General features: G+C 36.0%; 1 protein-coding gene across 2 annotated transcripts; it reads right to left on the reverse strand.

Annotated features, from left to right (window-relative positions):
• Positions 1-4,239: 4,239 nt before the first annotated feature.
• On the reverse strand, positions 4,240-23,807 carry INTS13 (integrator complex subunit 13). Of its 2 annotated transcripts, XM_009648756.2 has the most exons (16): positions 23,546-23,806; positions 22,004-22,078; positions 21,016-21,218; positions 20,649-20,729; positions 19,370-19,460; positions 17,652-17,780; positions 15,867-15,951; positions 13,131-13,220; positions 12,072-12,161; positions 10,411-10,589; positions 9,435-9,605; positions 8,879-9,033; positions 7,605-7,835; positions 6,293-6,432; positions 5,497-5,632; positions 4,240-4,701 (listed from the first exon to the last, which is right to left on the reverse strand). In XM_009648756.2, the coding sequence occupies exons 1-16, from the start codon at positions 23,768-23,770 to the stop codon at positions 4,662-4,664; spliced, it is 2,121 nt and encodes a 706-aa protein (XP_009647051.1). In that variant the 5' UTR covers positions 23,771-23,806; the 3' UTR covers positions 4,240-4,661. The 2 variants fall into 2 exon arrangements, with proteins under 2 accessions (XP_009647051.1, XP_035744431.1); XM_035888538.1 differs by lacking the exon at positions 9,435-9,605 and having other exon boundaries at positions 23,546-23,807.
• Between the last annotated feature and the right edge of the window lie 1,138 nt (positions 23,808-24,945).

A 24,945-nucleotide genomic window follows, 5' to 3' on the forward strand; every position in this document is an offset into this window, starting at 1 on the left:
AGAAGCTCTCCCTCTACTTGAACTCCAGTAGTCCCAAAGACATCATGGTGACTGCTCTCAAACCTGGGTCCACAGTAATCTCATGGTATAACAGTTTGCTGTGTAGAAGTGCCAACAGATCTTCCAGCTGGTGCGCAAAAGACAAAATCCAGGAAGCACTTGAGAAATTAAGAGTGCCGGATGGCTATGTTAGCCCACGCTTTGTCCAAGCAATGTTGCCAGAATACAAAATTGATGTCATTTTGAACATTTCATATAGTGAAGTCTGCTTTCCCACTACAAAGCCATTCAATGGGTCTTTCAACAGTACCGAGCTTACACTTCAAGACAGGAACAACTGCACGATTAAGAAGACCCCATCTGCTTTACCAAGCAGTCTTTGTGTCACTGTTGGGGTGGTTCTGATAGTATTGGTTTACTGGTTTTGCAAGTATCACAGGAAGATTGCTGCATCAGAGTCTGTAATGTTTCAGAGAAACTCCCAGTTAAGCCATGCTGATGTGGAACTGGATGTCCTGAAACCTCGCAAAGCACACATACACGAGTGCAGGGCTTCACCTTCACCTCAGTTATGGATACCACTTTCAGTACCTCTCACCTCCCAAGAGCAGTATTCTAGGTCAGCAAGACTGCCTCACATCGTACCATCTTTCCAGCCGCCAAAATACCAACTCCCTCCCTGTTATCAAGAGGGTATGACTACCCAGAATGACCAGGGCAATATCCACAGACTTAAGTTCTTTTAAATGATATTAAGAGCAAATCTACAAAGAGACAATTTGTACTAGAACGTACTATCCTTATTACTCAGAAAAAAGTCATAAGCAGTTAGTGATTTTATCACTTTTCAATTTAAAATAGAACTTAACCTATGCCTGACAAAGAGGCAGTAGCAAAATCAGAACCCTGAAACTAAGGACTAAAACAAAATGCCAAGCAAAGCAGGTGAAGGTATCTATAGATGAGGTGGGTAGGGTGATATGCCTGTACAAGTCAGACCAAGAAAATGTCTACCAGGCTGATGCTGGTGGGAATGCGGGGTCCCAGCCAGTACTGAATAAAACTAACTCCATTAGGATTCCCCAATTCATAAATACACCTTGTACACAGAGGAGGCAGAACTGTCAGAAGCACAATCACAAACCAAGATCTTTCCACTGAAATTCAATCCCGGGTGCTACAACCCATGAGTCTGCACCCAGTAATCGTCCCTCTCTCATGGGTGGCATTGCCTCTGTCCTCAAGCTTTCAAAACTTTTTTCAGTGTTTCTACTAAATACATTATATGTAGAATTTATAAAGGCAACAATAGCTACTTAACATGAAAATCTTCCTGCTAGGTAATTGTGCAACATACTTATTTTAAATAAGTTTTAAAGTTACAGGCTTGCTTTCTTACAGTAAAACTGGCGCTCTCATCTGCTTCCACCCATGACAGTTCAAGGACCATAGGGGAGAAAAACGTATAAAAGAATTTCTAAAAACTTTTCAAATATTTTGAAATTCTTTCAGTTTAACAGATTAACATACAAAAAATTTAATTATAAACTACTTAATCCATAACTTCCAATTTTAATCTGTAAACTGTTTTAGAACTGAGAAAAATCTTCCTTGAACCTGAAAGCAGTATGAAATAGGACTGAAGTACCACCAGTACTACCACATAGAAAGGAAAGGAGGTACATACGGAATGCTCTTTCCAGAATTACCACAGGACTTAATGGGAGAAGGTCATCTCCAAAGAGCCTCAAACCGCTGGAATTACAAGTCTGGAGTTACAGTTTCCTGAAGTGGTCAAGCACAAGAACTGACAGGGTAACTGTCCCGCCATGCTGTGCTCTTGCTGACATGGTACATAGCAGCCACCTATTGTTCCGATGAACTCCGGCTGCACAGAAGGTGTAGGAGCCACCCCGTACACAGGGCAGCCCAACCACCACAAACGCTGCTCTAGCACAGCGAGCAGACACTAGAGAGCAGCGAGTTAGCCAAAGAATAGCTTTTGCAGGCTAAAGAACACAGGCACAAATGCGTGTTCTTACCGTAAGGAAACCATGCAGAACGGGATCCAGTTTGGGAGCAGGCTGCTGACCAGTACAAAGGGAATCCAGCCCCAAGAATAGATCTGGGAATGGTCAACAACTGGGACATGAGAACAGCTCTCCAGCGGTCCACTTTTATGCTGTAGTGGTGCAGATTAGTATTTGCAAACAACCAGCTGCCAGCATGATGTACCAACACAGGTCCCTGCAGCCTCGGCTGGCTTGCCTGCTCTCCAAACTTCAGATTGACACCACCCAGCAATCCCAGCAACCGTACAGCTCAACCCGTAGTCATGGCATAGAAAGAGAATTTGAACAGCTCACTAGCCACAAGTGTACCCAGAGTACAGGACCAAAGTATTCAAACAGACTAAATTATATTTGTGTGTTCATTGTACACGTACAATCCACCTCTAGTCACATCTTTGTGGGAGCAGATGAACAACATGCACTAGTTCACTGTGCATATGAAAACATTGCTAACATGTTATATTCTTTTTTCAGGACAGCTGTTGCTCTGTGAATATGACTGTAGTAACAGGATTTACATCATCTTGCGTGAACAAGTAGTGCTTATATTTGGGTTTACAGTGTTGAATAACTTTATGGATAAATACAAATTCCTCTAGATGACTACTTCAATGCTTTCCAGAAGCCATCCGGCTAGAAACCAGCTCTAAAGTTTGATGTAAAAGCCAACAAAGCAGCAGTAATTCGCTGTAGACACTAGTCTAGATGTAGGATTGGTAAAATAGAAATCTAAAGGATTACTACAGGAAACATCAGCCCTTGTAGTATCTCATATGTCAATTAAGACTCTTCGAATACTTAGAATACAGGCCCACAGTCAGCCACCTTGGAGAATCAGGCCCCATTCATTTAATCACTTAACAGTCTTACCTGGCAGATGTTCCAGAAGTGGAAAATGCAGTTAGTAAACAAGCTAAACAAATACATATTTGAATGGCAGGTGCAGAATTCTTCTTTTCCTCTAATGAAGTCTTAAATTCCTGTGCATATTTGAGGACTGCAGCTGAATATCAATGGCACATCAGGAAATGAAATACACACAGTTCCCCAAGGCACAGGATGAGCTTTTCGGTTATACTTTTCTAGACTAGCAACAAATTGCAGAAAGCTGACATTTACATGCTCCCTAGGTTCCAGACTTTAAAACTCCTTTAGTAAACAAGAGAAATATCCAGACTGATATGCAGTAATCTCATTTAAAAACCCAGAAACTTAGGAGTTTTCCAGTAATTCCATGGTAGTTTTCTCCATCAGAACATTTCAGATATCAAGAGATGTGGGTGATGCAGGACACCCTATTTTCAATTAAGTAGTGAAAATAAAAGTCTTCAGACTTCAGGATCTCCAAAAATTATACACTGTTTCTGTAGAAACTACATAAATTCTAGAATATAAGAAATACTATCATGCAAGTACTCTTTAATCACTTTGGAAAAATGGTTCTAAAATTATTTTACTGAAAACACATCTACATCACAGTGGCTGAATAATCAGCTTGTTCAGAAAAGCTGAAAGATGTGTTTTAGATCAACTTAAACTGTAACATACCAAACCTGTGAGACCTTCAGTTGCTTTTACAGGTCAGAATAAGGCAACAGATGCAGATCAGAGGAAGGCTGATATACTTGGAGAGCTTAGCTATTTGTCTTCCTGTAGCCTACTCAAGTTGACCCATTTGGAAGCCAACCCAAAAATCTTACAAGGTATTAGATCACAAACATTGGGTGAGAAAATTTTCAGATTTCTCTTGAGAATTCTACTCTCCATTAAGAGAAAAAGACACTCTACTCAAAGAAACTGAAGACAGGTCATCTAGTTTGTCATTTCGCAGCCATTAATAGTCAGAGTAAGTCTCCCCATGACATTCAAAAAGCTTAGACCTAAAAGCTTAGACCACTGGGGCCTTAGGAGGTATATTTCATAAAAAAATAATTCAATGATTAGCAAAAATTTTATTTTACTTTTGCTTACAAACAAAGACTTAAACTCCAGCACAACAACCTGAAAGGCTTTGCTTTCTAAAGATAATTTCTAGTCAATTTTTAAAAGTCCTTAAACCAACATTTTTTATCTGTAAAACCACTCACTCCCCACCCCTCAGTTGAAAACAAGGACTGGCATTTTCTCAGCTCAGTGACTAGGTACTCAGTGTGTGATCTTTTCCATAATTCTGGACTCCTGAGGAAGTTTCATATAAATCAAAGTATTCATGAACCAAAATTAACAATATTATCAGTTACTTGGGTATTTTTTTAAACAGTCATCACTGATTTTGAAATATTAAACAATACTTCTGGGAAAGGACTTTAAACTGACTAATATTTTTGATTACTTGATTTAGTCCATGGCAGCACAGGTTTTCTTCATCCTAAAAACACAACTGTGAAATACTTCATGACAGCTCCTATTTGCACACTATTCATTTAATGTGATATGCAGATTTCATATTTCGTAGCAAAAATAAGAATAGAAAAAGGTAAAAACCAGAACAGAGCTATACAATTGTATTGAAATGGTACTATTATCAATTCCAGCATTAAATATTTTTGCAATTCGTCTGAGTTTTGTCCAAAGAAACAAAATTAATCATCACTGCCGGCCTGCTTTTCCATTTTCCGTCGTTTCCATTCTGAAATGCAAGAAAACAATTGTTAAGGCTTGGTATTGGAAATATAATCAACAGATTAAAAAAAAAAAATCAGACTTAAATTTTTTTTAATAAATATTTTTTACTTCACTAACTGCCCTGTCTTTCCCTGCCCCCAATATACACAGTCTTCTCTCAATACTTCTTTAATCAGCAATCAGTACATAAAGGAAAGGTTTCTGCAAATAAACTTTCCAGCAACAACCACAAAAAAATCCATCATCAACCTCACCAAAAGACAAAACCCCATATTCATGTGACTACAGATGTGTTTCTAAAATCTGAGCTTTAGCCGTTTGTTTCAAGGTCTTCATTTTCATCCTTCTTACACTGATAATTGACTACCGCCATCTTATTCACTGAAGAGTTTTTCAGTATTTTTTGACTCCTATCAACTTCATCACAGCACAGCATAAGATTCAACCACTCTGTTATTGACAATATTTTTGTATTAGCCAATCCTTTGGAAGCTAAAGCAAGCAACAGACTGGCAGAAGAAATCTCAGCTACCATTTAACTCCCTGAAGAGTTTTGCTGCAAGGGCAATCACTAAGGCACAGAGAAGACCATTTAACAGTATTCAGCCTTGCTCAGCACAACTGAAAAGCAAACACTACTGTAGTTCTCCATCAATACTGAGACAAAAAGGATTGTATTTATAAATTTTAATCCTCAAAAGAGTAAGGAGTCTTTTTAATGCTGTAACTGAAGTATTCCTCCATCCTGCATATTGACTACTGCTAAGATATTTGTAGTGATGCATTTACTGATACAAACCCATTTTCTTCTTTCAGATGTTGATATAGCTCAGCTTTATTGTTGACAGAGTTCAAACGACCAATAAATTCCTGGTGTTTTCTAGAGTTGGCAGTATTAATCCTGTTGCTCCATAAAGACAGCAAGGACATTGGCCCTAAAATTGCAAGTAAAAATAGTCTAAGTGATTTAATTTCTTAATTCTTAAACATTACGTCATTATAAAGGCTTAGAAGAAATTACAGACTATGATAATACAACATATTAAAACCACTAATATTAAACAGAGTAAATAAATACAACATATGCAGAGTGATAACAGCTGAGTAGTTGCTTCATATGAGATTGACTTTGCTTCAAATGCAGAATCTGAACATTAGCTCGGCCATTACGACAGATGATAACAGCTCACATCAAGGAAGAGAAGTCAGGGAGAACCACCCATTCTGGCAACAATACTGCTTAGGCATGTTTATATTTATTAGTCAGCAGGAGACAATGACTTCTGATACCTGTCCTTAAATAGCATTTCTGATATACAGTAGCTCAAATAGCACCAGCAGAAATTTGTCCAACCCCCTGTCAACCCAAGTGCCTATCGGTAGACCCACACAGTGTCTTGGTATCTCTCTTTTTACATAGACCTGTCAAGGTTAACATATTTATCAAGAATTTCCCACTGAGTGTTTAAATAAAAATTATCCTCACTGACTTAGCTTTAACTACAAATATTCATCTCATTACTTTCGAAAATACAGACTGACACAACAACTTGTATCTTTAAAAGAAATAATCTGTTGCAATTCTTCTGGTTTACCTTTTGCCTTTTCAACTGTGGGCATTTCATCCATTGTAATAAGAGGCTTCTTGTTGGGTGGCTCAGGAGAATCGGGGGAATCTTTGATAACTTCAGCTTCTGCTAGTTCTTCTTTTTCACGATCCAGAAGACCTTTTAACCTTTTTGAGAAGGAAGGAAAACAGTGAAGCAAAATATGCTAGAGCAGCACATATGATTCCCAGTACCGTTCTGTACTCCTCAAAGTTATACGCAACCGATACACTAAGAAAATTTCTTTCGACACCTTGGAATGGGTGAAAACCAGTAGGGAAGACTAGCCCAATAATCCTCTGGATAAAGCCTTAAGTAAAGGGAACGATCTTAAAATATAATTTCACTTACGTTAGTTAGCAGTATTTGTACTGTAGTTGTTGAGACACTTGATCATTCTGCATTTTGAAGGAAAGACTAAGTAATAATGAATATACAAAAATACTACACAATTTCCTATTATCTGTTCTACGTGAATTCAGACCTATTCTATGCCAAATCGCTTTTATCGCAGTCCCCGTTTTCGTTCCACATGTGAAGGTAAAAGCAATTGTAGGAATGGATTTGGTCATACACAGAAAGGCATGAAAGGACATCAGCACGGTGACAATAACATAAGTGAAAAGGTCCTCCTATGCTAAATGACCATAGCATGCACAAAATGTATGCAAATCAAGCTTACTACCACAAGGGGTTTTTGATCTCTTTAGAATAGCAGTTTGAAAAAAAACAAAGGAGACTGACAGATGCTTACCCTTTAGACAAGTTCAGAGTAACAACACGAATTACAGACAGTAGGTATACAATCAACCCTGACGTTAAACTAAAGAGAAGAGCCAAATTAATCTGGATTGTTTATCTACCTGAACACTGTCTATAGCTCAAGAGAAAATAACTGCCTGTCCCAAGTTTTTAGTCATGCTTTGTATTTCTATAAAGCAGTTTAATGTCTAGTAGGTGGTGTGGTTACAGTAAAATCCAACAGCAGCAACTCCTCAAGCTGTAAAGCTCTGGTAAGTGGTCAACAACTTGGACAAGAACCATACTGCTTGTAAAAATATGTTAATTTGAAAAGTCTGATAAGCAGGCACTGTAATAAGATGCCCATTTCCCAAGCTCAGTAATGGTGACCGATCCAAAAAACCTTGGGATCCACACTTGCTGCTAGTAAGCCAAGGTTACAAGCATTAACGCAACAGATTGAAACCTGCAACTGTTTCACAGCAGTTCCTCTCCCCGTTGAAGTAGGGCAGTACAAAAACTATCATGCTACAGTTTTATTTCACTTTAGAAAATTTACCTTTCTGATTCTTGCCATGGCTTATCTGATTCATAGTCTTTGCCCAACTTCTCTGACTTGTCTTCTTTGTCTTCTCTCTTTCTACCTCGTTTCTTGCGCTCCTCTTCTTCTGGGGGTTTGCTTCTGCAAGCCATCAAACATTCTAAGACTCGCTGGTGTTTATCAGAGTTGTTTATGTGTGCTCGTACAAGAGTCTCCAATTCATTCCACATAATCCGGTACTGTTCATCTCTAAGCAAGGCCAGAAAAAAGGTATTACATACAGGATTACCTAGATCATTAAACCATTGAATAAATTAAGGTTAAAGAACAGACCTTAAGAAAAAAACCCACCCAAAACCAAAACAACCCCCCCTCCGCAACCCCAATCAAAAAAAAAATAATTCCAAACAGATTTTCTGTTGTCTTGTACTGGAGGTCTATCCACCTGGGATTACTCCATCCTTGCAACTTGAAACCACACTGCATGTAACATTTTCCAATTAACACCCAGCATTAGGTTTAAATTGAAATAGACTCCACCCACTGAAATCAAATTCTTAACTTCCACAAGATCTCACTGCCAAAAGGCATTTCTGAATCCTCTCAGATGTTTGCTAACTATGCAATGTCAGGATACACAGAGGGCCACTCATGTATGGACATGCAAATTAATTACTGTTTAATTCTCTGGATAAAAAAAAAAAATAGAAAGAATTGTACCACACTACTGTAAATAACTTCCATTCATGTGGGCAAATCTTCTGTAGCTGAATTTCTTTTCAGCCAGTTCTTGGAAATACAAAGCACACACCACAATGACTGAGATATCAGCATATTCTATGCTTGTTTTAAAGGAGTAGCCCATCTTTTAAATAACTGTTTCAAAAGGATTTGACTATTCCAATATAACCCAGTTTTAAAGCATCATTCATTTATAATATGCTTAAGTTTTCCTTTTTATTAATTTGACATTATTCTACTTTTTCTGTCCTAGCTTGTATAAATCTCTTACCTTTTTTGATGACTATCTTTGCTTTCACATTTTTTAACACACTCGCAACTCTTGGGTAATAAAATGATGTATTTTTTTCCTAACATATAGCAATATCAGTACTGTAATAGTCCCTAAACCATGCAGACTAATAATTCACAGCATTTGTTTTGCATACATACAGCATTTAGTTTACTACGTATTACCTTTGGCCAAACTTAAAAAATTTACTATGAAAACAGTGTCAGTAGAATATTTCGTTAAAAAGTCCAGCATCAACAAAGAGACATATGCATGTAACCTTTTTGGACCCTTTCCTCTGGTACCAACTGTTGAAATTGGCAGTGGATCATTTTTCCTCTCCATGTCTACCAAATTGTATATTGTTTTTTGACAGTTCAGAACATCCTCATCAGTCATTGCTTCTTTTACAATCACACTGGCTAATGGCACTACCTGCAAGACAAAAGTCAACAATGAGAAAATCTGTGTATGTCTTAGGAGAGAAACAGGCAGAAGAAAGAAATCAAAAGGCAATGGAACCATGGAACAACACACAACAAAACCACCTCCTCTTATCTTCAATTTGGTAATAACTCTGAGCAGGTACAAGCAGACGCATGTTTTCTCTACCCAGCTGCACTGTAGCTGTCAGGTTCAAATAATCCACTCTATTTAGATGGCATTCCAATAATCTATTGACATGAAAGACTGAGTACATAAGTGAAAATAAAGCTGAAAATAAACTGATTTTGTGGCAAGTGATTATCATAAAATAGAGCTAATATTACATCAGATGGCAAGGTGAAACTTAAGTCAAGAACAGAATAAAAGGTTACAAACCCCAGGTCACTTACAGCTTGCATGTTGAAGATGGTAGTCTGAGAAATAATCATAGGCCAGTAACGAGTATGTTTCTCTAACTGATCTTTTGCACGTTCCAGTGGAATTTCTAAACTTCCATCGATCTTATATCTGGGCTCTAGAAAAGGAGTTAATCGGTTTTCCCTCATAAATTCACCAAAATCCTAATGATAACCAAACAAGATACAATTAGGCATTTCTCTAACAAAGTAACTTTCACTGAACGGGTGAAACAGCATAGTCTTGCTTATCACTAACCATGTACCATCCCCACCACTAAATTTGACCCTAACAACCAGAGCCCCATTTCTAGCTTTCAGATGTACATTCTTCGGAGTGAACACAAAACCAGTTGTATAAAAATATGGGCTAAAAACTGATGCAATGTTTGGGACATGGAGGCCTTCTGGATCTGCAAGGTACTTCATGTATGGCAAGAGTTTTATTATGTTTTGCTGGAAGCCATTTCTGCCTGTTTACAATAGCTATGTTGAAAAAAATAAAGGAAAAAGCCAAAAATTAATGCCAGCTGATTGTCTGCTCCATATCCAGGGTTCAAAGATGACAACTTCATCTTTTCTATTTATTGAACAAACCATTCGCATGCAATCTATCCTTCTGACAAGAAGTGGGATATAGTCCTACACGTATCCAGCCCACAGAAAAAACTTGCCAAGAAAAACGTTATTCTAGAATCAGAAAAAACTTTAAACACTCATAGTGCATAAGGAGGCAAGTACTTCCTTGACACAGAAAGGATTCTGTGAAGCAGGCATAACAATAAGCAGATGTACTACTTTGTACTAAATAGGTATCAGTAGTATAAAGAAAAACAGTTTGACCATGCAAACTGCTCCCGCTCTCCAGAAAAAGTACCAACATTTCCTTTACACATCTATTGCACTACATCTCTTGCCATCAGAGATAAGCAACAACTTAAGAAAAAATAATAAAAAAAAAGAATCTTACTGTAATCCGGTAGTCAGTGACTCTTCCACCACACCCTTCACTAATTGATGGGGGATCTTCTAGAATTGATCGTGAGCTGCTTAATACATGCAGAAAAATTTCTCCTCCGTGGCTGCTGAGCATGTGACTAATTACTTTAGAGCCAGACTTGCGTGGCTGTTCCAACAAAACAGAACGACCTGTTCGAAAGGAGATCAATTTCCTTAGTTACTGCATGCTGCAATTTGAAATTAAAAATATGTCTACACAATACAGGTTTGTACCTAGCCAGTAAAGACTCTGAATCCACTAAAATTGTGTTTTCACCTAGCTGAACAAGAAACAGCTATCTCCTTTGAGTATTTACTCCATGTCTTTACACAGAACAGTGTCGTACACTCTCAGATTTCACACAGGAAGATCAAAAAGCCTCTCTCCTAGACCAACCAATCACTTTCTCCATAGGACATTACTCTTAGGAAAAAATATGTATTTGTAAGGCATTAAAGTAGTATATTGTATAAGGGCAGTTTACTATTTTTAACTGTTACAGATTATGTTGTATACTAAACTTACTTGGCCCTACTGCAGAAACTCCCTCATTAAAAGCAACTTCTAAAAAGTAACAAAACAACCTACTTGAGTGTAACAGTATCAGTTGATATTATTTGTTAATGCTTAAAATTGATAGTATTTTTCAGACAGAAAAATAAAACTGCCTTTGTCTTGTTTCCAGTAAAATACACTAAGCATGAAAGGCTGCATTCTCCAAATAAGTTGGCTGTTATGAAGAAGCAAAGATAGAAGATCAGAAGAGAGTAGTTATCTGAAATACGGTATTAATTTTGGTTCTAACCATTTTTATTAATCAAAGTACTTTTTCAGTGCAGAATGTTTAGAAAAAATACATAAAAATATATTATTTAATAAAACCACTGCACATTTATCTAGACATTCAAACGACTTAACTGAAGAAAACATCCCATTAAAAGCGTGTTTGTAATGCAATCTTGTTTGCAAACTGTAAAAATCCCACACGTAATTACCATAGATTACATATTACTTTTTTGGAAGAAACAGCTTTGACTTACCTTTTTAACACGTATTTAAATGGCAACCTCTTATAGCAAAATTATTCACAGAGATGGGCAATACCTTGCAGATAAGCAAAAGAGTAACTAAATCTAACCTACTTTTTGACTGATCCCAGTACACATAAGTATGTCTGCTTCAATTGACCAACATACTTCGTTGGTCATAACTCAGTTAAAAGATCTTTCTGAGGCTGCCCAGCATCTGCTAAAAATCAGGCATGACATAAGTTGCTAATATTTTGCAATAGGCACATAAGTATTGTGATTGAGTGCATTATCACCTACTGCAAGCAGTGTTTCCTACTAAATGGCACGAAGTGAAAAGTATTCCACAGTTGTATTCAGAAAATACCAGAATTCAATACTTGCTCCTTCTTTACATCTTTCCTCCCATCTTCAAGTTTCAAAACACATTCCATTTGCCTTTGAGTACACTTAACTTTCTTATTTATAAGACATGTTAAAATAAACCTGACATTTTTACAGTATATAGACATTTACTGCTATACAAACCAAAATGTTGTAAGTGCTCTATTCACAATATTAGCAATTAAAATGTTAAATAATTAATTAAGGACACAAATTTACCATTAAGGAGAAAGTTAGTAAGGCATGAAGAAGGTCTGCTATTTACATCTACTGGTGAAATTCTGTATGCTCCAGTGCAATAGTGTAATTCTGAAAAATAAAGAAATAGTAAAGTTGAGAATGTAGTTCCACATACAGGAAAAAAACCCCACAAAATAAAAGAAAGGAAAAGGCTATTCCACAATCAGCAGAACTAGAAGTCTAGCTTGTTTCTCAATCTAAAAGTCTGCTCCTTTCATCATCTCCTTGCAATTGTTCCAGTACCCTCAACTCCAAGAACCCAATACGTTCCCAAGCCCTATTTTCCAGCAGGACCTCCAGTTCTTTATCTCCTGAATTATTTCACGGCAGAGTCAACCTCCTCTTTTTTGTTTTATCTATATTTTTGACCTGCTGGCTCAAAGAGTCAGCATATCTTGCTGATAGTGCATGAGCTGAATGGCCAGGTGGTTCCTATGTTACCCCAAATATTCCCTTTCTCTCCTTTATTCAGATTTGGGTAGAGATCTCTCACTTACTCAGATTTGGAAGTTACTACAGAGGGACTAGTCTACTGATAGTATCATTGCATACTTTTAATTTCCTTACAAAGCTTCTTACTTAGCACTCAAAGATTACACCAAATACAGTACTTTGATACCCTCGAAACAAGAATTAAAACCTGAAAAGATTCAATGTCTCAAAGCTGCTATGCTTAAAAAACATCCCTTTGGAACTGACAAGGTATATTTGGCCCTGTGGGAGGGGCAAATAATTACTGAACTTTGTAGTCAAGGGAAAAATTCATGATACTTAAGAGGAGATTGAAAAAAGCCAAGAAAAACATTACTACCTCTCTCACCTCTTACCCAGACTACCGATTAGCCAAGATCAGGAGAGCATCATATGACCCATGAATAAAGCAGGGTGCAGTCAGCAGCAAGGTTTATAGACCAAAAGGTAAAACCAGCATTAACAAGAAGCAAATTACCTCCTCATTCAGATTCTCACCAGTGTACAGAGAGAACAGTGTTCAACACATTTTAGAACATCAGTTTTGTAAGATACCGTGTTACCTACCCACACTATTTGTTCGAGGAGTACACCATTTTAATGTCACAGTTTCTTTAAATGTGCCTTCTCTGCTGTTGCCACCTGTATGATTATCACCTGCAATATAAAGCCAGAAGTGCATGATCAACCATATTTTCTTTATTACAGCCAAAACCTCTAGAACTTCTAAGGTACAAAATGTTTATAACATGAGCATATACAAAATGTAACTTAATTTTTAAAAGTTAGATACCGAACTTAAGCAAAAAAAGAAGTTATTAGCAGTGGAAATTGAAAAAATAACCTTTCAAAATCAGCAGCCATTGCATATATTTTAAAAATTAATTCAGCAAACAAAATACTGCAGCTCCAAGGTATGCTCCATAGGTTTGATTCAACAATTAGAAAATTATAGGTATGTTTTGTTTTATCTGTAACAGGTAATAACAGGTAATTTTTTCTTCCAAAATGCCTAGAACTTTAAGACAATTTTTAATTTCCCACACAGAAATCAGAACCTGTATCAAATGTTAGAGTTGATAATTTCTTGTACACATTATACCCCAAAGTCAAAACTGAAACTGATCTAAAGGCACATTTGACAAGTCGGACTTCTGGGGGAAATAAGTATTTGGTCTGTTTACCCAGTATCTTTGCTATGTCAGATTCAATCTGAACATCTCTCAACATGTTTTACTGGCTGTAGATATTTTATCATTAAAACACTTTCATACAGCATCTCACTGATAACTGGTTTGGCAAAAACCTCCTGAAGGCCTTAAACCAGACATTATCAATACTCCTTAATACATTAAACAACGTTTCGACTAGTGCGTTTTGTGATTCTTCATGATCTTTGACTCACATTATCTCAGGAAAGAATTAACCGAGTTTTACACGAAGTTTCAGAATTACAATAGCATAGTCACCCAATATGCTTGAATCCGCAATATTTGGGAGGAATGAGACACATACATCAACATACAACATTGTATGTAGTATGTTAGGGTTTAGGCTAATCTTTCATGTAAGAAGTTGTATTTCATATCAAAGATATTTACTCACAAAAGATTTGTTTGATTTGTTTATTAATCATGCAAGTAACTTGCAAAAGTTTACTTCTTCAGTTAAGTTAAAATAGCTGGAATAACTTTAGAAGGTTTCTCTCAGAATATCTAAAGGCCAAATTTATTTAATCTAAAAATTCTCTAGCAACATTTCACAGAAGTAAGATCAAGTAACAGAATTCCTACTTTCCTAGCACCAGAGCTATTACAGCTGAAAGTTTTATTTAAAAATAAAATAAACCAAGATTTACAGGATCTAAGAACAGACTTTTACTGCTGAAAGTTCTGATGGAAAAAATCTGAAGAGGAATTCCAGTTAGAGTGTGCTTTTGGCTTTTACTAGCAGACTTATTCCTTGAGCCAATAGGTATTAGAAAAATATTTCTGAGCCCTTAGAATAAAGTTTTATGCTTTCAACATGTTAACACAAGTTCAGGTTGAGTCTGAATTCATTACTGTAGCATCCTATTTTTTTCTTCAATCTTTAATCATACACCCCACTAAAATATGGAGCACAGTACTTGTGAATGATAATGAGGAGTTACATCCTCTTCCTCAAAGTAATGGTAATCCCCTTAAGAGAAAAAAAATGCACAAACTCCTTAAAATGGCTACTTGTAGACCATGACTTCAAACTTCAGAAAAGAAATATCAACTCTTTGTTAAGTAATTCTGACATAACTCATTTGTTAAACTCTTCACTTCTAATAAGTTAAATCACGATCAGCTTTCTTACATGCTTTAATACTATATAATACAGTTTCAGACAGAGAAACAAGTATTTGCAGCCTATATCTAAATACATGTATTCTACACCCATAGTAAATCAGACTAAGCTTTTAATGGTGCTGAATCATATCACAGAAGTTACAATCAATGCAGTAAGAGAAAACAAAGCTTTTAAAAGCTTTAAATGAGAATTCAAGCTGTATGCCTTTTCAGTGCTAAGTATTGCATAACATACTGGCACAGGCTGAGGGTTTCTTCACTGCTTGGCTTTGCCTTTGATTCTATTAATACAGAATTTTTAGTCTGACTTATTAACAAAATTTTACATTAAGCACTGTTTCCTGAACAAAATAGTTTTGCATAAGGCTTACTTAACCTCAGTTGAGTCATGAAAAATTGATCTCAGAGGAATACTAGGTAATAATTACAAATTTACAAAAAGAATACTAGGTATTTCAAACACAAGAAAGCTCAAAAGCCAAATAACTATTGTCTTTTCCAAAGCAATTACTGCCATAAACAGGCCCAAAGGGATGTAAGTGGTGTCAATTATTATTACTTAACAGACAGATTAAAAGTTCAATTGTGCAAGGAATAATTTCCCACAAAAGGTACTTACTTCTGTAAAACCACTGCACATCTGGTCTCTCATCTACTTTTTCTATCCCACTAAAAGTTGATATGCCACTTGAATCTCACACAAATATCCTGAACATATATGAAACCTTGTCTGATTAATTTGACCATTTTTTTCATTATTACATCCTTATTACTATATTAAAATATGCCAGTAATTGGTAAAATTCCAATGCCAACATTGCAAATCAAGTCCTTGGGTTTTAAGGAGTAACTGAAAATACGCTAATCATGCCTGAAATTTACATCAGTTTGAAGCTTGCAAACTTTCTTTGTGACTACTTCCAGCAGGCTGATCAAAAGACACTTTTAGAGGACTATTTCTACTTACCACTCTTCAAAAAGTCAACGTGCGCCTCTTTGTGATGAAGAAGCTCCACATCATAGTTGGCTGATGTGTTAGCATGTTGTTCTTCCTTTAAAAGAGAAAGGTAGAAAGAATAAATATAATTATTTTAGCTAAAGCTCACTGCTTTCATAAATGAATGATTCTGCATTTACCTTTCACTCCAGAAGAAAAAAAAGTCTCCGAAGTGCATCAGACAACAATGGGATTGCAATGTTGAGGAAACTGTTTGCTCTCTGACCTGTTTAAAGATGCAGCCACCTGCTTTTCCTCTTTCTTCCTTTTCTGAAACACTGTGGTTTCCTCTTTATACAGATGTCATGACATGACGCATAGCGTAAAATACGGGTAAAAAAATAGGCTTAACTACTTTTGTTTAAGTTCGTGAAGTTAAGGAAGCCTACAACATATTGAATACCACCAGCAGTTACAACTTACTGAGCAGCAACAAAGGGTCACTGCAGAATAGACTGGCAGTTAGTTCTCGTAACTAAAAATCTCAAGAATCCAAACAAACAAAAAAAACCACCCCACACTTTGAAGTTCTTATAATTTCCTTGTGCTTAAGATACGTAAGAAGTGCACTTGCAGATGCAAGTTTATAATGAAAAAAATGGATGTTTGTAAAGAGGATACTGCATCTTTAAACAATTACAGAGAGCTAGCAAAAACAGAACAGTAACCTTGGCAATTTATTACAAGTTAAAAAAAAAACAACACCAAAAAGAAAAAACCACAGAGAACCCAACATACTCTATTACTATAAGGACAAAGGCAGAAGGGAGAGGCATACCAGCAGCACACAGGTCAGAAAGTTACAGACAAGGTATTTGCAAACTTAAGTCACATTTATGCCATGACCCATGTCAAAATTTCATTAAAGCTGTGAAAATAATTTTTATTTCATGTTTTAACTTATAAAATCCATACAATATTGATAGTTTTCAAAGATGCAAGTAATGATTGACAGTATTAAAACTTGACAAATTTTTTAAATCAGGAAAGTTTATCTGCCCCTGCCCTTTTTGTTTGTTTGAATACTGACACTTCTGTTTCAGTTGTCTCTTGCTGCCTGATCAGAAAATTACTGTAAACTTAATAATACTTTAAATTCTTAGTTGCACTGATTTCCCTTCCAGTAGCAATTAAAAAAATATTAAAGATAGGGACATAAATATCTTTGAACAGAAGATACTAAATTAAATATATTTTTAAACTTAGATAGATCCCCTGACCTCCTGTTTCTAGATCTTCAAACTGGAAAACCTACTGGAAAACCTTTAGTCAAAAATCAGCTATTAGTTACAAACACCTTTATGTTGGGTGGGCATGACAATGAAACAGAGGAAAAAGAGACTCACTATGCCACTATAATGCACAAGGGTCAAGAATATCTAAACACAACTAGAAAAAGACAAAAGAATCACAGACAAAGTAATCTGAGGTAAATAAGATCGTATTCATATGAAATAATACAAACAGAACTGAAATAACACTTGTATTGCTACATCAAAAATTGAGATTCAGCAATACAACATTTTGTTCTGTGATCCTTCTTTACTTTTTTTTTTTCCCCCTTCTTAATTTTTACTAACCTGGTCACAGACATTGAATGTGGGCTAAAAAAAAAAAAAAAAAAAAAACAAAACAGAAAATATGATATGGAGAGAAAAACAATGTAAAAATTCAATTAAAATAAACATTAAAAGTTTTCAAACAAATTTAGAAGTGATGCAGCTAGTTAACACAAAGCTATAGTCACAATATTACCTTCATAGGAATGTTCGTTATCGTGGTTGAAGCCAGATCAAAGTGCTGTTGTACTAAAACATTCAGTTTTGTAGCCAGATGCCGTCCCGCACGGACACTGTGCACTTCACTGGTTAAAACAGGTGAAAGCTAAAATAAATTGACATAGAGTATATAGTATTAATGGATTAGGCTCTAGTATCATGTAAGGGTATTATTCATTTGAAACTCGAAAACAAGCACATTTATACTGCTGAATTCAACTAAGCAGAAAAACTACCACCCAAAAAACCCACACCATGGGAAACTAAGAAAGAAGGAGCAAAAATTATTTCACATTCAGAATTTTGAAGGTTATTCCAGTTGTTACAGTTGCTATAAACTGTCAAGAAATTAAGTATCCTAAAAAACTTGAGTCATTAATTGTTAATAGGACGAGTTAGTATCACAACATGGGGAAGAAATCCTCTTAATAGCAGCTCTGGGCCTAGGATTTTGCTCTTTTACCTGCTGCGTAACAGGAATAAAGTAATTTTTATATACCTATGTGTAAGTGCATCATACATACACAAGGGAAACAAATACAAGCCGTAAGATGCATTTGATTTTTCCCTAGCCAAAGAGGACACCTTTTTTTTTATCACAACTACAAGTTTTGTAGAAAAGAATCTCAGGAAGGTAGCTATTATAGTCCTTTTTATTTATGAAATAATATGCAGGATTAGATGCCTTACATGTGAAGAATAAGAGTTATTCTTGTGTCTTTCCTCTTGCTTACAGAGAACACGTTAAAATACTGAGCAGAGCAGACTGATGAAGAGCAGAATATATTACAAAATACTTTGTATGTACTTGGTTTCAAACAACCACCACTAAGCATACAAGTCCACAGAGCACACGTGCTTCCGTAATTGAACAACTGAGATGTTAATATATAGAATAATTTCTTATACGCATACTTTCACCTTTTCATAAAATAATCTTTACAAGTACCTGTAGGGAACTTCAAGTATAGTCTACATTCCAACAATGTATTACCCTTTCACTTGGAAGCAGATATGCTTTCCAGTGTTTTTCATCAAAAAGGCATTCTGTCTGCTGACACTGGAACAACAGAATTTATACACAAAAAGCTCATTTTTGTTTCATGAGAAAACCGTTCAACCGAAAGACTAAAAATGCTAACGTGTTAGACTGGATAACATGGAACACGCAGTGCTGAACAGTATCCACATCATTCAGTAACAGGTATTTGGGAAAACAGGGCTTGTGCTAGCTAGCAGCTTATGCTTGAATAGCAAGAAAGTTACTCAACTAACCTATTCAACACACCAAATAGTTGATGGTTTCCCACTAGGCTCCTAAATGTGCATTTCCTTCTCAAAAACCCATCAAAGCCAAGACTGGCATTCTGTGGCATTAACAGGCTTACGTCACAAAAAAAAAAGTTATGAATTATTAATGCAAGTATTTTAATTTAAGTAATTAAAGTAATTAAGTAATTAAAAAAAAGGGGGGGGATGCCATACACGCATGAAAACAAAACACGAAAACAAAGCACACACTTTAGATGGCAATATGCAGGCTGTCAACTTTTCAAAGAATTACCACCTGTACTTTTTCCTACACCTTACCAGAGACCAGAGGCTCAAAATGTTATTGCTTAATTTGCACTGTTTGTTTTGAGTCTGACATGGCTCCTAATCCTTGAATAAACTTTCTCATTTTAAGCTCCTTACCTCTTTTTTAGGGCGATCTGAAACAAGGCTGTCTTCACCAACTGGGTAAGTGTGGATTAAGACCAATTCACATTTTTGAATCTGCATTAGACTTAAAAATAAAAACATTCTGTTTAGCCTACAGTGTGGCAGACTGTCTCCTAGAAATTAGATCAATTCTCCCAAGATTCATATGATTTCCAGAACACAGAATCATAAAGATATATTACAACATACTGTTTCTGAAAGCATTCTGTAGAAATTAGGTTACATTCACGATTTTCAAATGCACGCTTGAAAATAAGATTTATCAGAATAAAAAAACGTATAACATTTCTAGCTCTTCAGATGTTGTAACACTTTCTTTTTGGACATATCAATGGAATATATTATTAACTGGTGTTATCTGTTCAGCTTCATTCAACTGAAAATTGACACTACAGAGGATCTGGTTCTCCGAGTGTGTGCACAGATATTAAACAAGGGGATTCCAGTGAACATGAAAACAGCTACCCAAATAGCATGCTTATCTCCTAACGTGGCCAGAAATTTGGAGAGATCAAGACATTGTTCCACATCTCTACCTACAGGAATGAGACCACTTTTCTGTCTTTACAGTGGACTTAGAACCTGATTCCCCGGGGCAGTATCTTCTAGACATACATGAAACTGAAACTGCAGCAGGTAAATGTAGGAGACACCTGCTTCTGCTGTTTAAGTGCCTAAGGAGCAACCAAGAATAGGATCTCAACCAACTGTACGCTTTACAAGGCAATTACACAGTCCCCGGGCCAAACAGCTCACTGTTTAATTAGACAAAACACATGGTGGAAAAATTACTTCTCAGGGGAGATGCAACCTGTATTTCAAGAGATTCCTTCATCTCAAGGGAAGTGTCAGGCAATACAACAATTTAGAAATTATAAATTAGTTTCAAAGAAGTTAGCTGTTTTAGTCAAAGCAAGATGAATATAAAATGAATGCAGTGTTATAAAAAAATGCATCAGATGTATTACTGATTACACACAAGGCACAGTTACATGTCTCATTTTGGAGCAAGAAGGCAACACCCTAAAGAAATGCTGTCCTATGAGGAGAAAGGATGATACTGAAAAGCTAATGATTATACACCAGCTCTAAGTCAACGATATCATGATTTAGCACCTTCTATTTCACACAGGCATTCATTCAAACAGTTCATTAGAATAAGCTTTAAGTGACAAAAATACATCCATATTTCATAGAGGATAACAGGCACACGCAGAATAAAAGAAACCAGATTTGTTAGAAGTATACTCACTGATCCGAATTAGCTGCAAGCTTGTTATGCTCATGAATGGTTTCCTGAACACAATCTTCAAGCATCCGAACATGACTGTCACTAGAAAGAAATTTTATATATGTATCTTTTTTATACAGCATAATCAATCCTCCTGGTCAAACATGCCACTAAATGCTCTCCTATTTCAAGTGGGAAATTTTTGGTTTGTTACTGTAACAGACTTCCATAAATTAAACCTTTAACAAGGCAAGAAATGATCTAACAAAGAATGAAAAAAAGCTAGTTACTTAGGGCACTAATTCATGACAATCAATGAAAAACTTCTAAAAGTGTATAAAATAAATAACTTTTTTTTTAAACGGTAGAAGCACATTATCATACATACCTTTTTGCATTAGTAATACAGATTATTCTTCCTCTGTTTCCAACCCGCTCTGCATTCTCCATGAGCATGGTTCGAGCCTCATGCTGGTATTCCGTTATTTTGCAGAGTGCTTCAACGGCTGCAACCAGACCATGAAGTATGCTGCAGCACTCTGGATCTGCCCGGGGATTAGGTGGCCCAACAGCTGCTAACGCTGCCATCAACTAGTTAGAAAGAGAGAAATTATTATTGAAAGTTACTTTCCAGTCAATTTGTTAAAATGATCAGTTAAGAGAAAACTCATCATTGTAACTTACTTTACATGCAAATTAATATTGTTGGGAGAAAACCAAACAGAGCAATTAAAGTCCATTATATGTTGCCAGCCTTCTGGCCCTAAATTATCCTTTGCAATTCATTTAGTAATTGTTACTAAGCCCTGAGAACATAATATTCTCATTTATTACAGAAAAATACCTGGCTGTAATAACAAGTTATATCCAAAGCCTGAAAGAAATTCTAACATTATCAGTTGACATCTGCTTTTATTTTCTGAGAATTTGGAAATTCAGTTCCTCCCCAAAGTGAACTTTTTCAGAGGATGAGCCCATTCCATATGAAACAAAATGAGAGCAAAGAGAATTTTCACAACTTATTTTTTCATGGTTTATTTGCCTATCATGCAAATGTAAAAATAAAAGCAAATCTAAAATTCAAGTACCACCACCAAATTACAGAAGAAATACATAGGTAATTTCTTCTTAACATTTATTTTAAGATATAACTCTATACTCAAAAGCTACTGCACACTTTTTAAATTATGTAAAGCTGCCTATAGAACAGTCTAGCCTCACAGGCTACTTCTCAAAATTGTTATGCAATAATATCAGGCCAGATGCACCGACATTTTAATTAACAAAGTTAGTTCATATTAAACATAGTAAGAAGCTGCTATTTATTCTGCAGTTAAACTACACTTAGAAAACAAAAGAACAGTTACAAAGCATACCTCCTGCAAGTTCTGATCTTCCTGAGTCCAAGAATTCAAGACATGAGCCCCAGAATCACTCACAATGAAATTTACCTAAAAGAATCAAAAAACCACATGTAAAATAACAGCGAATCATGCAGATAACAGCTATTATGGCTACTTCCCCAAATCCAAACACACACCTTCCTTCTGATACTCTGGAGATATGGGCCATGACAAGCCAAACTAAAAATAAGACAACAAAACTACAAAAAGCATCCACTCCTGCTATACTCAATGGCCCCTTTAGTAACATTATGATTAACAACTTCTTACTCCAACTCTTTACATTTTTAAGCCACTAAATCAATCTCTCCACCAAATTAGTATTGCAGGATATTATAAAGTATTTTAATAATTAGGTAATATATAAATTAGAATAGCTATAAAATAAAGTCGATTCTAATACTGCAATATTGCAAATCATTCTCCAAAGACTGCCACAGTAGATCACAGGGGTAAATATCTAGCAAGATTTAATAAACATCACATAGCAAAATATGTTCTAAAGATGACTAACATGTTAAATGGAAACATACCTTCCAACTCAAATTCAGTTTCTCACACCACACAAGCTCCAGTTTAGCCAACCGATTCAAATCCATTAAGCATACACTCGATATAATCCCATAATGGGACTTGACTGTATATTAAATGCTCTAAACTGGAGTTTAGTTTAAACATTCGTTGTCTGAGAACCAGGACAGGCAATCCATCAAGGCAGTGCGGCTGACACAAATCAAATCACTGAACTATACCAGAGGCATTTGTTAATGCCTGGCTTCTGCCTCAGCTGCTCTCTGACGCAGACAGTATTCCACCATCACTACTTTGCACCAATATCACTCTCACAAGGTTGTTTAACTTCCTTTTTTTTTTTTTTTTTTTTAAGGGTAACTAAACATTAGGACATTGCACAATGGTTTACTCAATAATGAGAAAAGATCTTAAAAAACAGGGATTAGGTACCTTAACTTATGGTACAATGTTACAGAAGCCACCAGGCATTTATTTTTCTAAACAAGGAGCTGTGTGCCAGGAAGCAATCCCATTTTTTCAGACTGGTAGCTTCAGGGAGATCCTACCTCCTCCCAAAGCCCAGAATTCCTTCAAAGTTGACACCAAAAACCTCATGAAGCACTACCAAGTGTGTTTAGAAACAAAATTCAATTTGAAGCATTACCTCACTCAAGCTTTTGAAAACTTACAGATCTATTATTGTGTTCTCCTGAGCTGTAAGTTACTTTAAAGCACGTCTCCTTGTGTTTTACACTGAGTTACAAAGTGTCATTAAGACAATGAAAGGTCCCAAAAATAAATATGTAATGAGATTCATATACTACTCAAACCATTTTAAATAGCTATAAAGTGTATCAACAGCACAAAGAAATTTTTATATAATAAATTATATTTGGACTTTTCATCTAATCAACAGCTAAAGACACTAAAAGACTTCATTAAAATGGGAAAATATCCCTTATACTATCAAGTATCATACGCAGTATGGCTAGAAGAACTTACCAGTTTCTTGAAAGGGAAAATATCATACATTATTCTACAGTACTCCATGGATGATTCTACTGAACAGGTCCATAGTGATTTTGATATGGGTGCTAGAGGTATAATTCCTTGGGTCCGATTCTTTACTAACATATCGAATTCAACATGTTGTCTGCAGGATTCTGCCATATACGGGCAGTGATCCACAACGAAAACAGTTTTATGAGACTCAGAAAAGATTTTCATTTTCTTCCTAAAAGAAACAGATATTAAACCCAGAAAGATATTGGACAAGGCAAAAAAAAAAATACATCACAAGTTTACTGTGCAATTTATATAGTACATAATTATCTTACTAGAATATGCAAGTTTTAAAGAGGTCACCTCTACAGTACTTACATTACATATTGCATACATTAGCTCCTACAAAACCGTTTAGCTTTTAAGAAAACCGACAGAAATTCCCATTTTAAGAATCTATTTACCTGGAGACAAATATCCCCTAGAACTCTTATCAGTCCACATATTTAGTACACTAGATTTCTAATCAGAAGAAACTATTTTTTCTCAGGAGGAAAAAGATATAGAAAATGTGAAAGTATACTGTTGAAAAGGCAACAACGATGCACAGCATTACACTCCCCACTTTTCTAACTAAAGGAAACTTTGAAGAAAAAAATTACAGAAACTGCTTCCTATTTAAAGCTTATTTCCTAAAATAAGGGTGGAAAAAAATAATTTATGATTAGGCTATACAGACCTTCAAGACGCATAAGCATCAGATTTTTAAGTAGATTTTCAGACTTCTTCACTTTGCTAGGTACATCTTTCAATATTTAAATGAACGTTTGCACCTGTACTTTGATCTCTCACTGACAGCCATACCAAGTTTGAAATTATAATGTAAATGCTGTTTATCCAGCAAGACTCATAGCAGCACCCCTTGTGTTCTTCCCAAGCACGAAGCCAGAGAACTCTGCAGTGAAGTGTGCTGCATTTTCCTGTTTCACATCGATTGACTGGGTTTGCCTCTCCTATAGCATCACTGAAAGAAGCACTTTTGAAGCAACTATAATATCAGATCCTTGTGTTAGAGTGGGCATCACAACTTAAAAGTCCCAAGCTACATATGAAAATTAATCTTAGACTACTAGTGCTACTCAGACCACTAATCTTAGACCAAACACTCCTCACCAAGCTTACTCAGCTTCTGGATGTTTCCATAAAGTTTCTGGTATAAAAATCATATTTCGTCCACGCAAACACTGCTGAATTCCAGAATACATGAAACCACAATATATATATATATATATACACACCCCAAAGAAACTAAAACATTAAAAAACAATGAGGATTTGCACCAGCCAGACTGCGGGCAGCACCTCGCTCTGGGGGGCAGGTTTAGCACCCGGCCTCAGCAG

Source organism: Egretta garzetta, unplaced genomic scaffold (genome assembly GCF_000687185.1).
Source record: "Egretta garzetta isolate BGI_Z169 unplaced genomic scaffold, ASM68718v1 scaffold81, whole genome shotgun sequence".
Classification (NCBI taxonomy): Eukaryota; Metazoa; Chordata; class Aves; order Pelecaniformes; family Ardeidae; genus Egretta; species Egretta garzetta.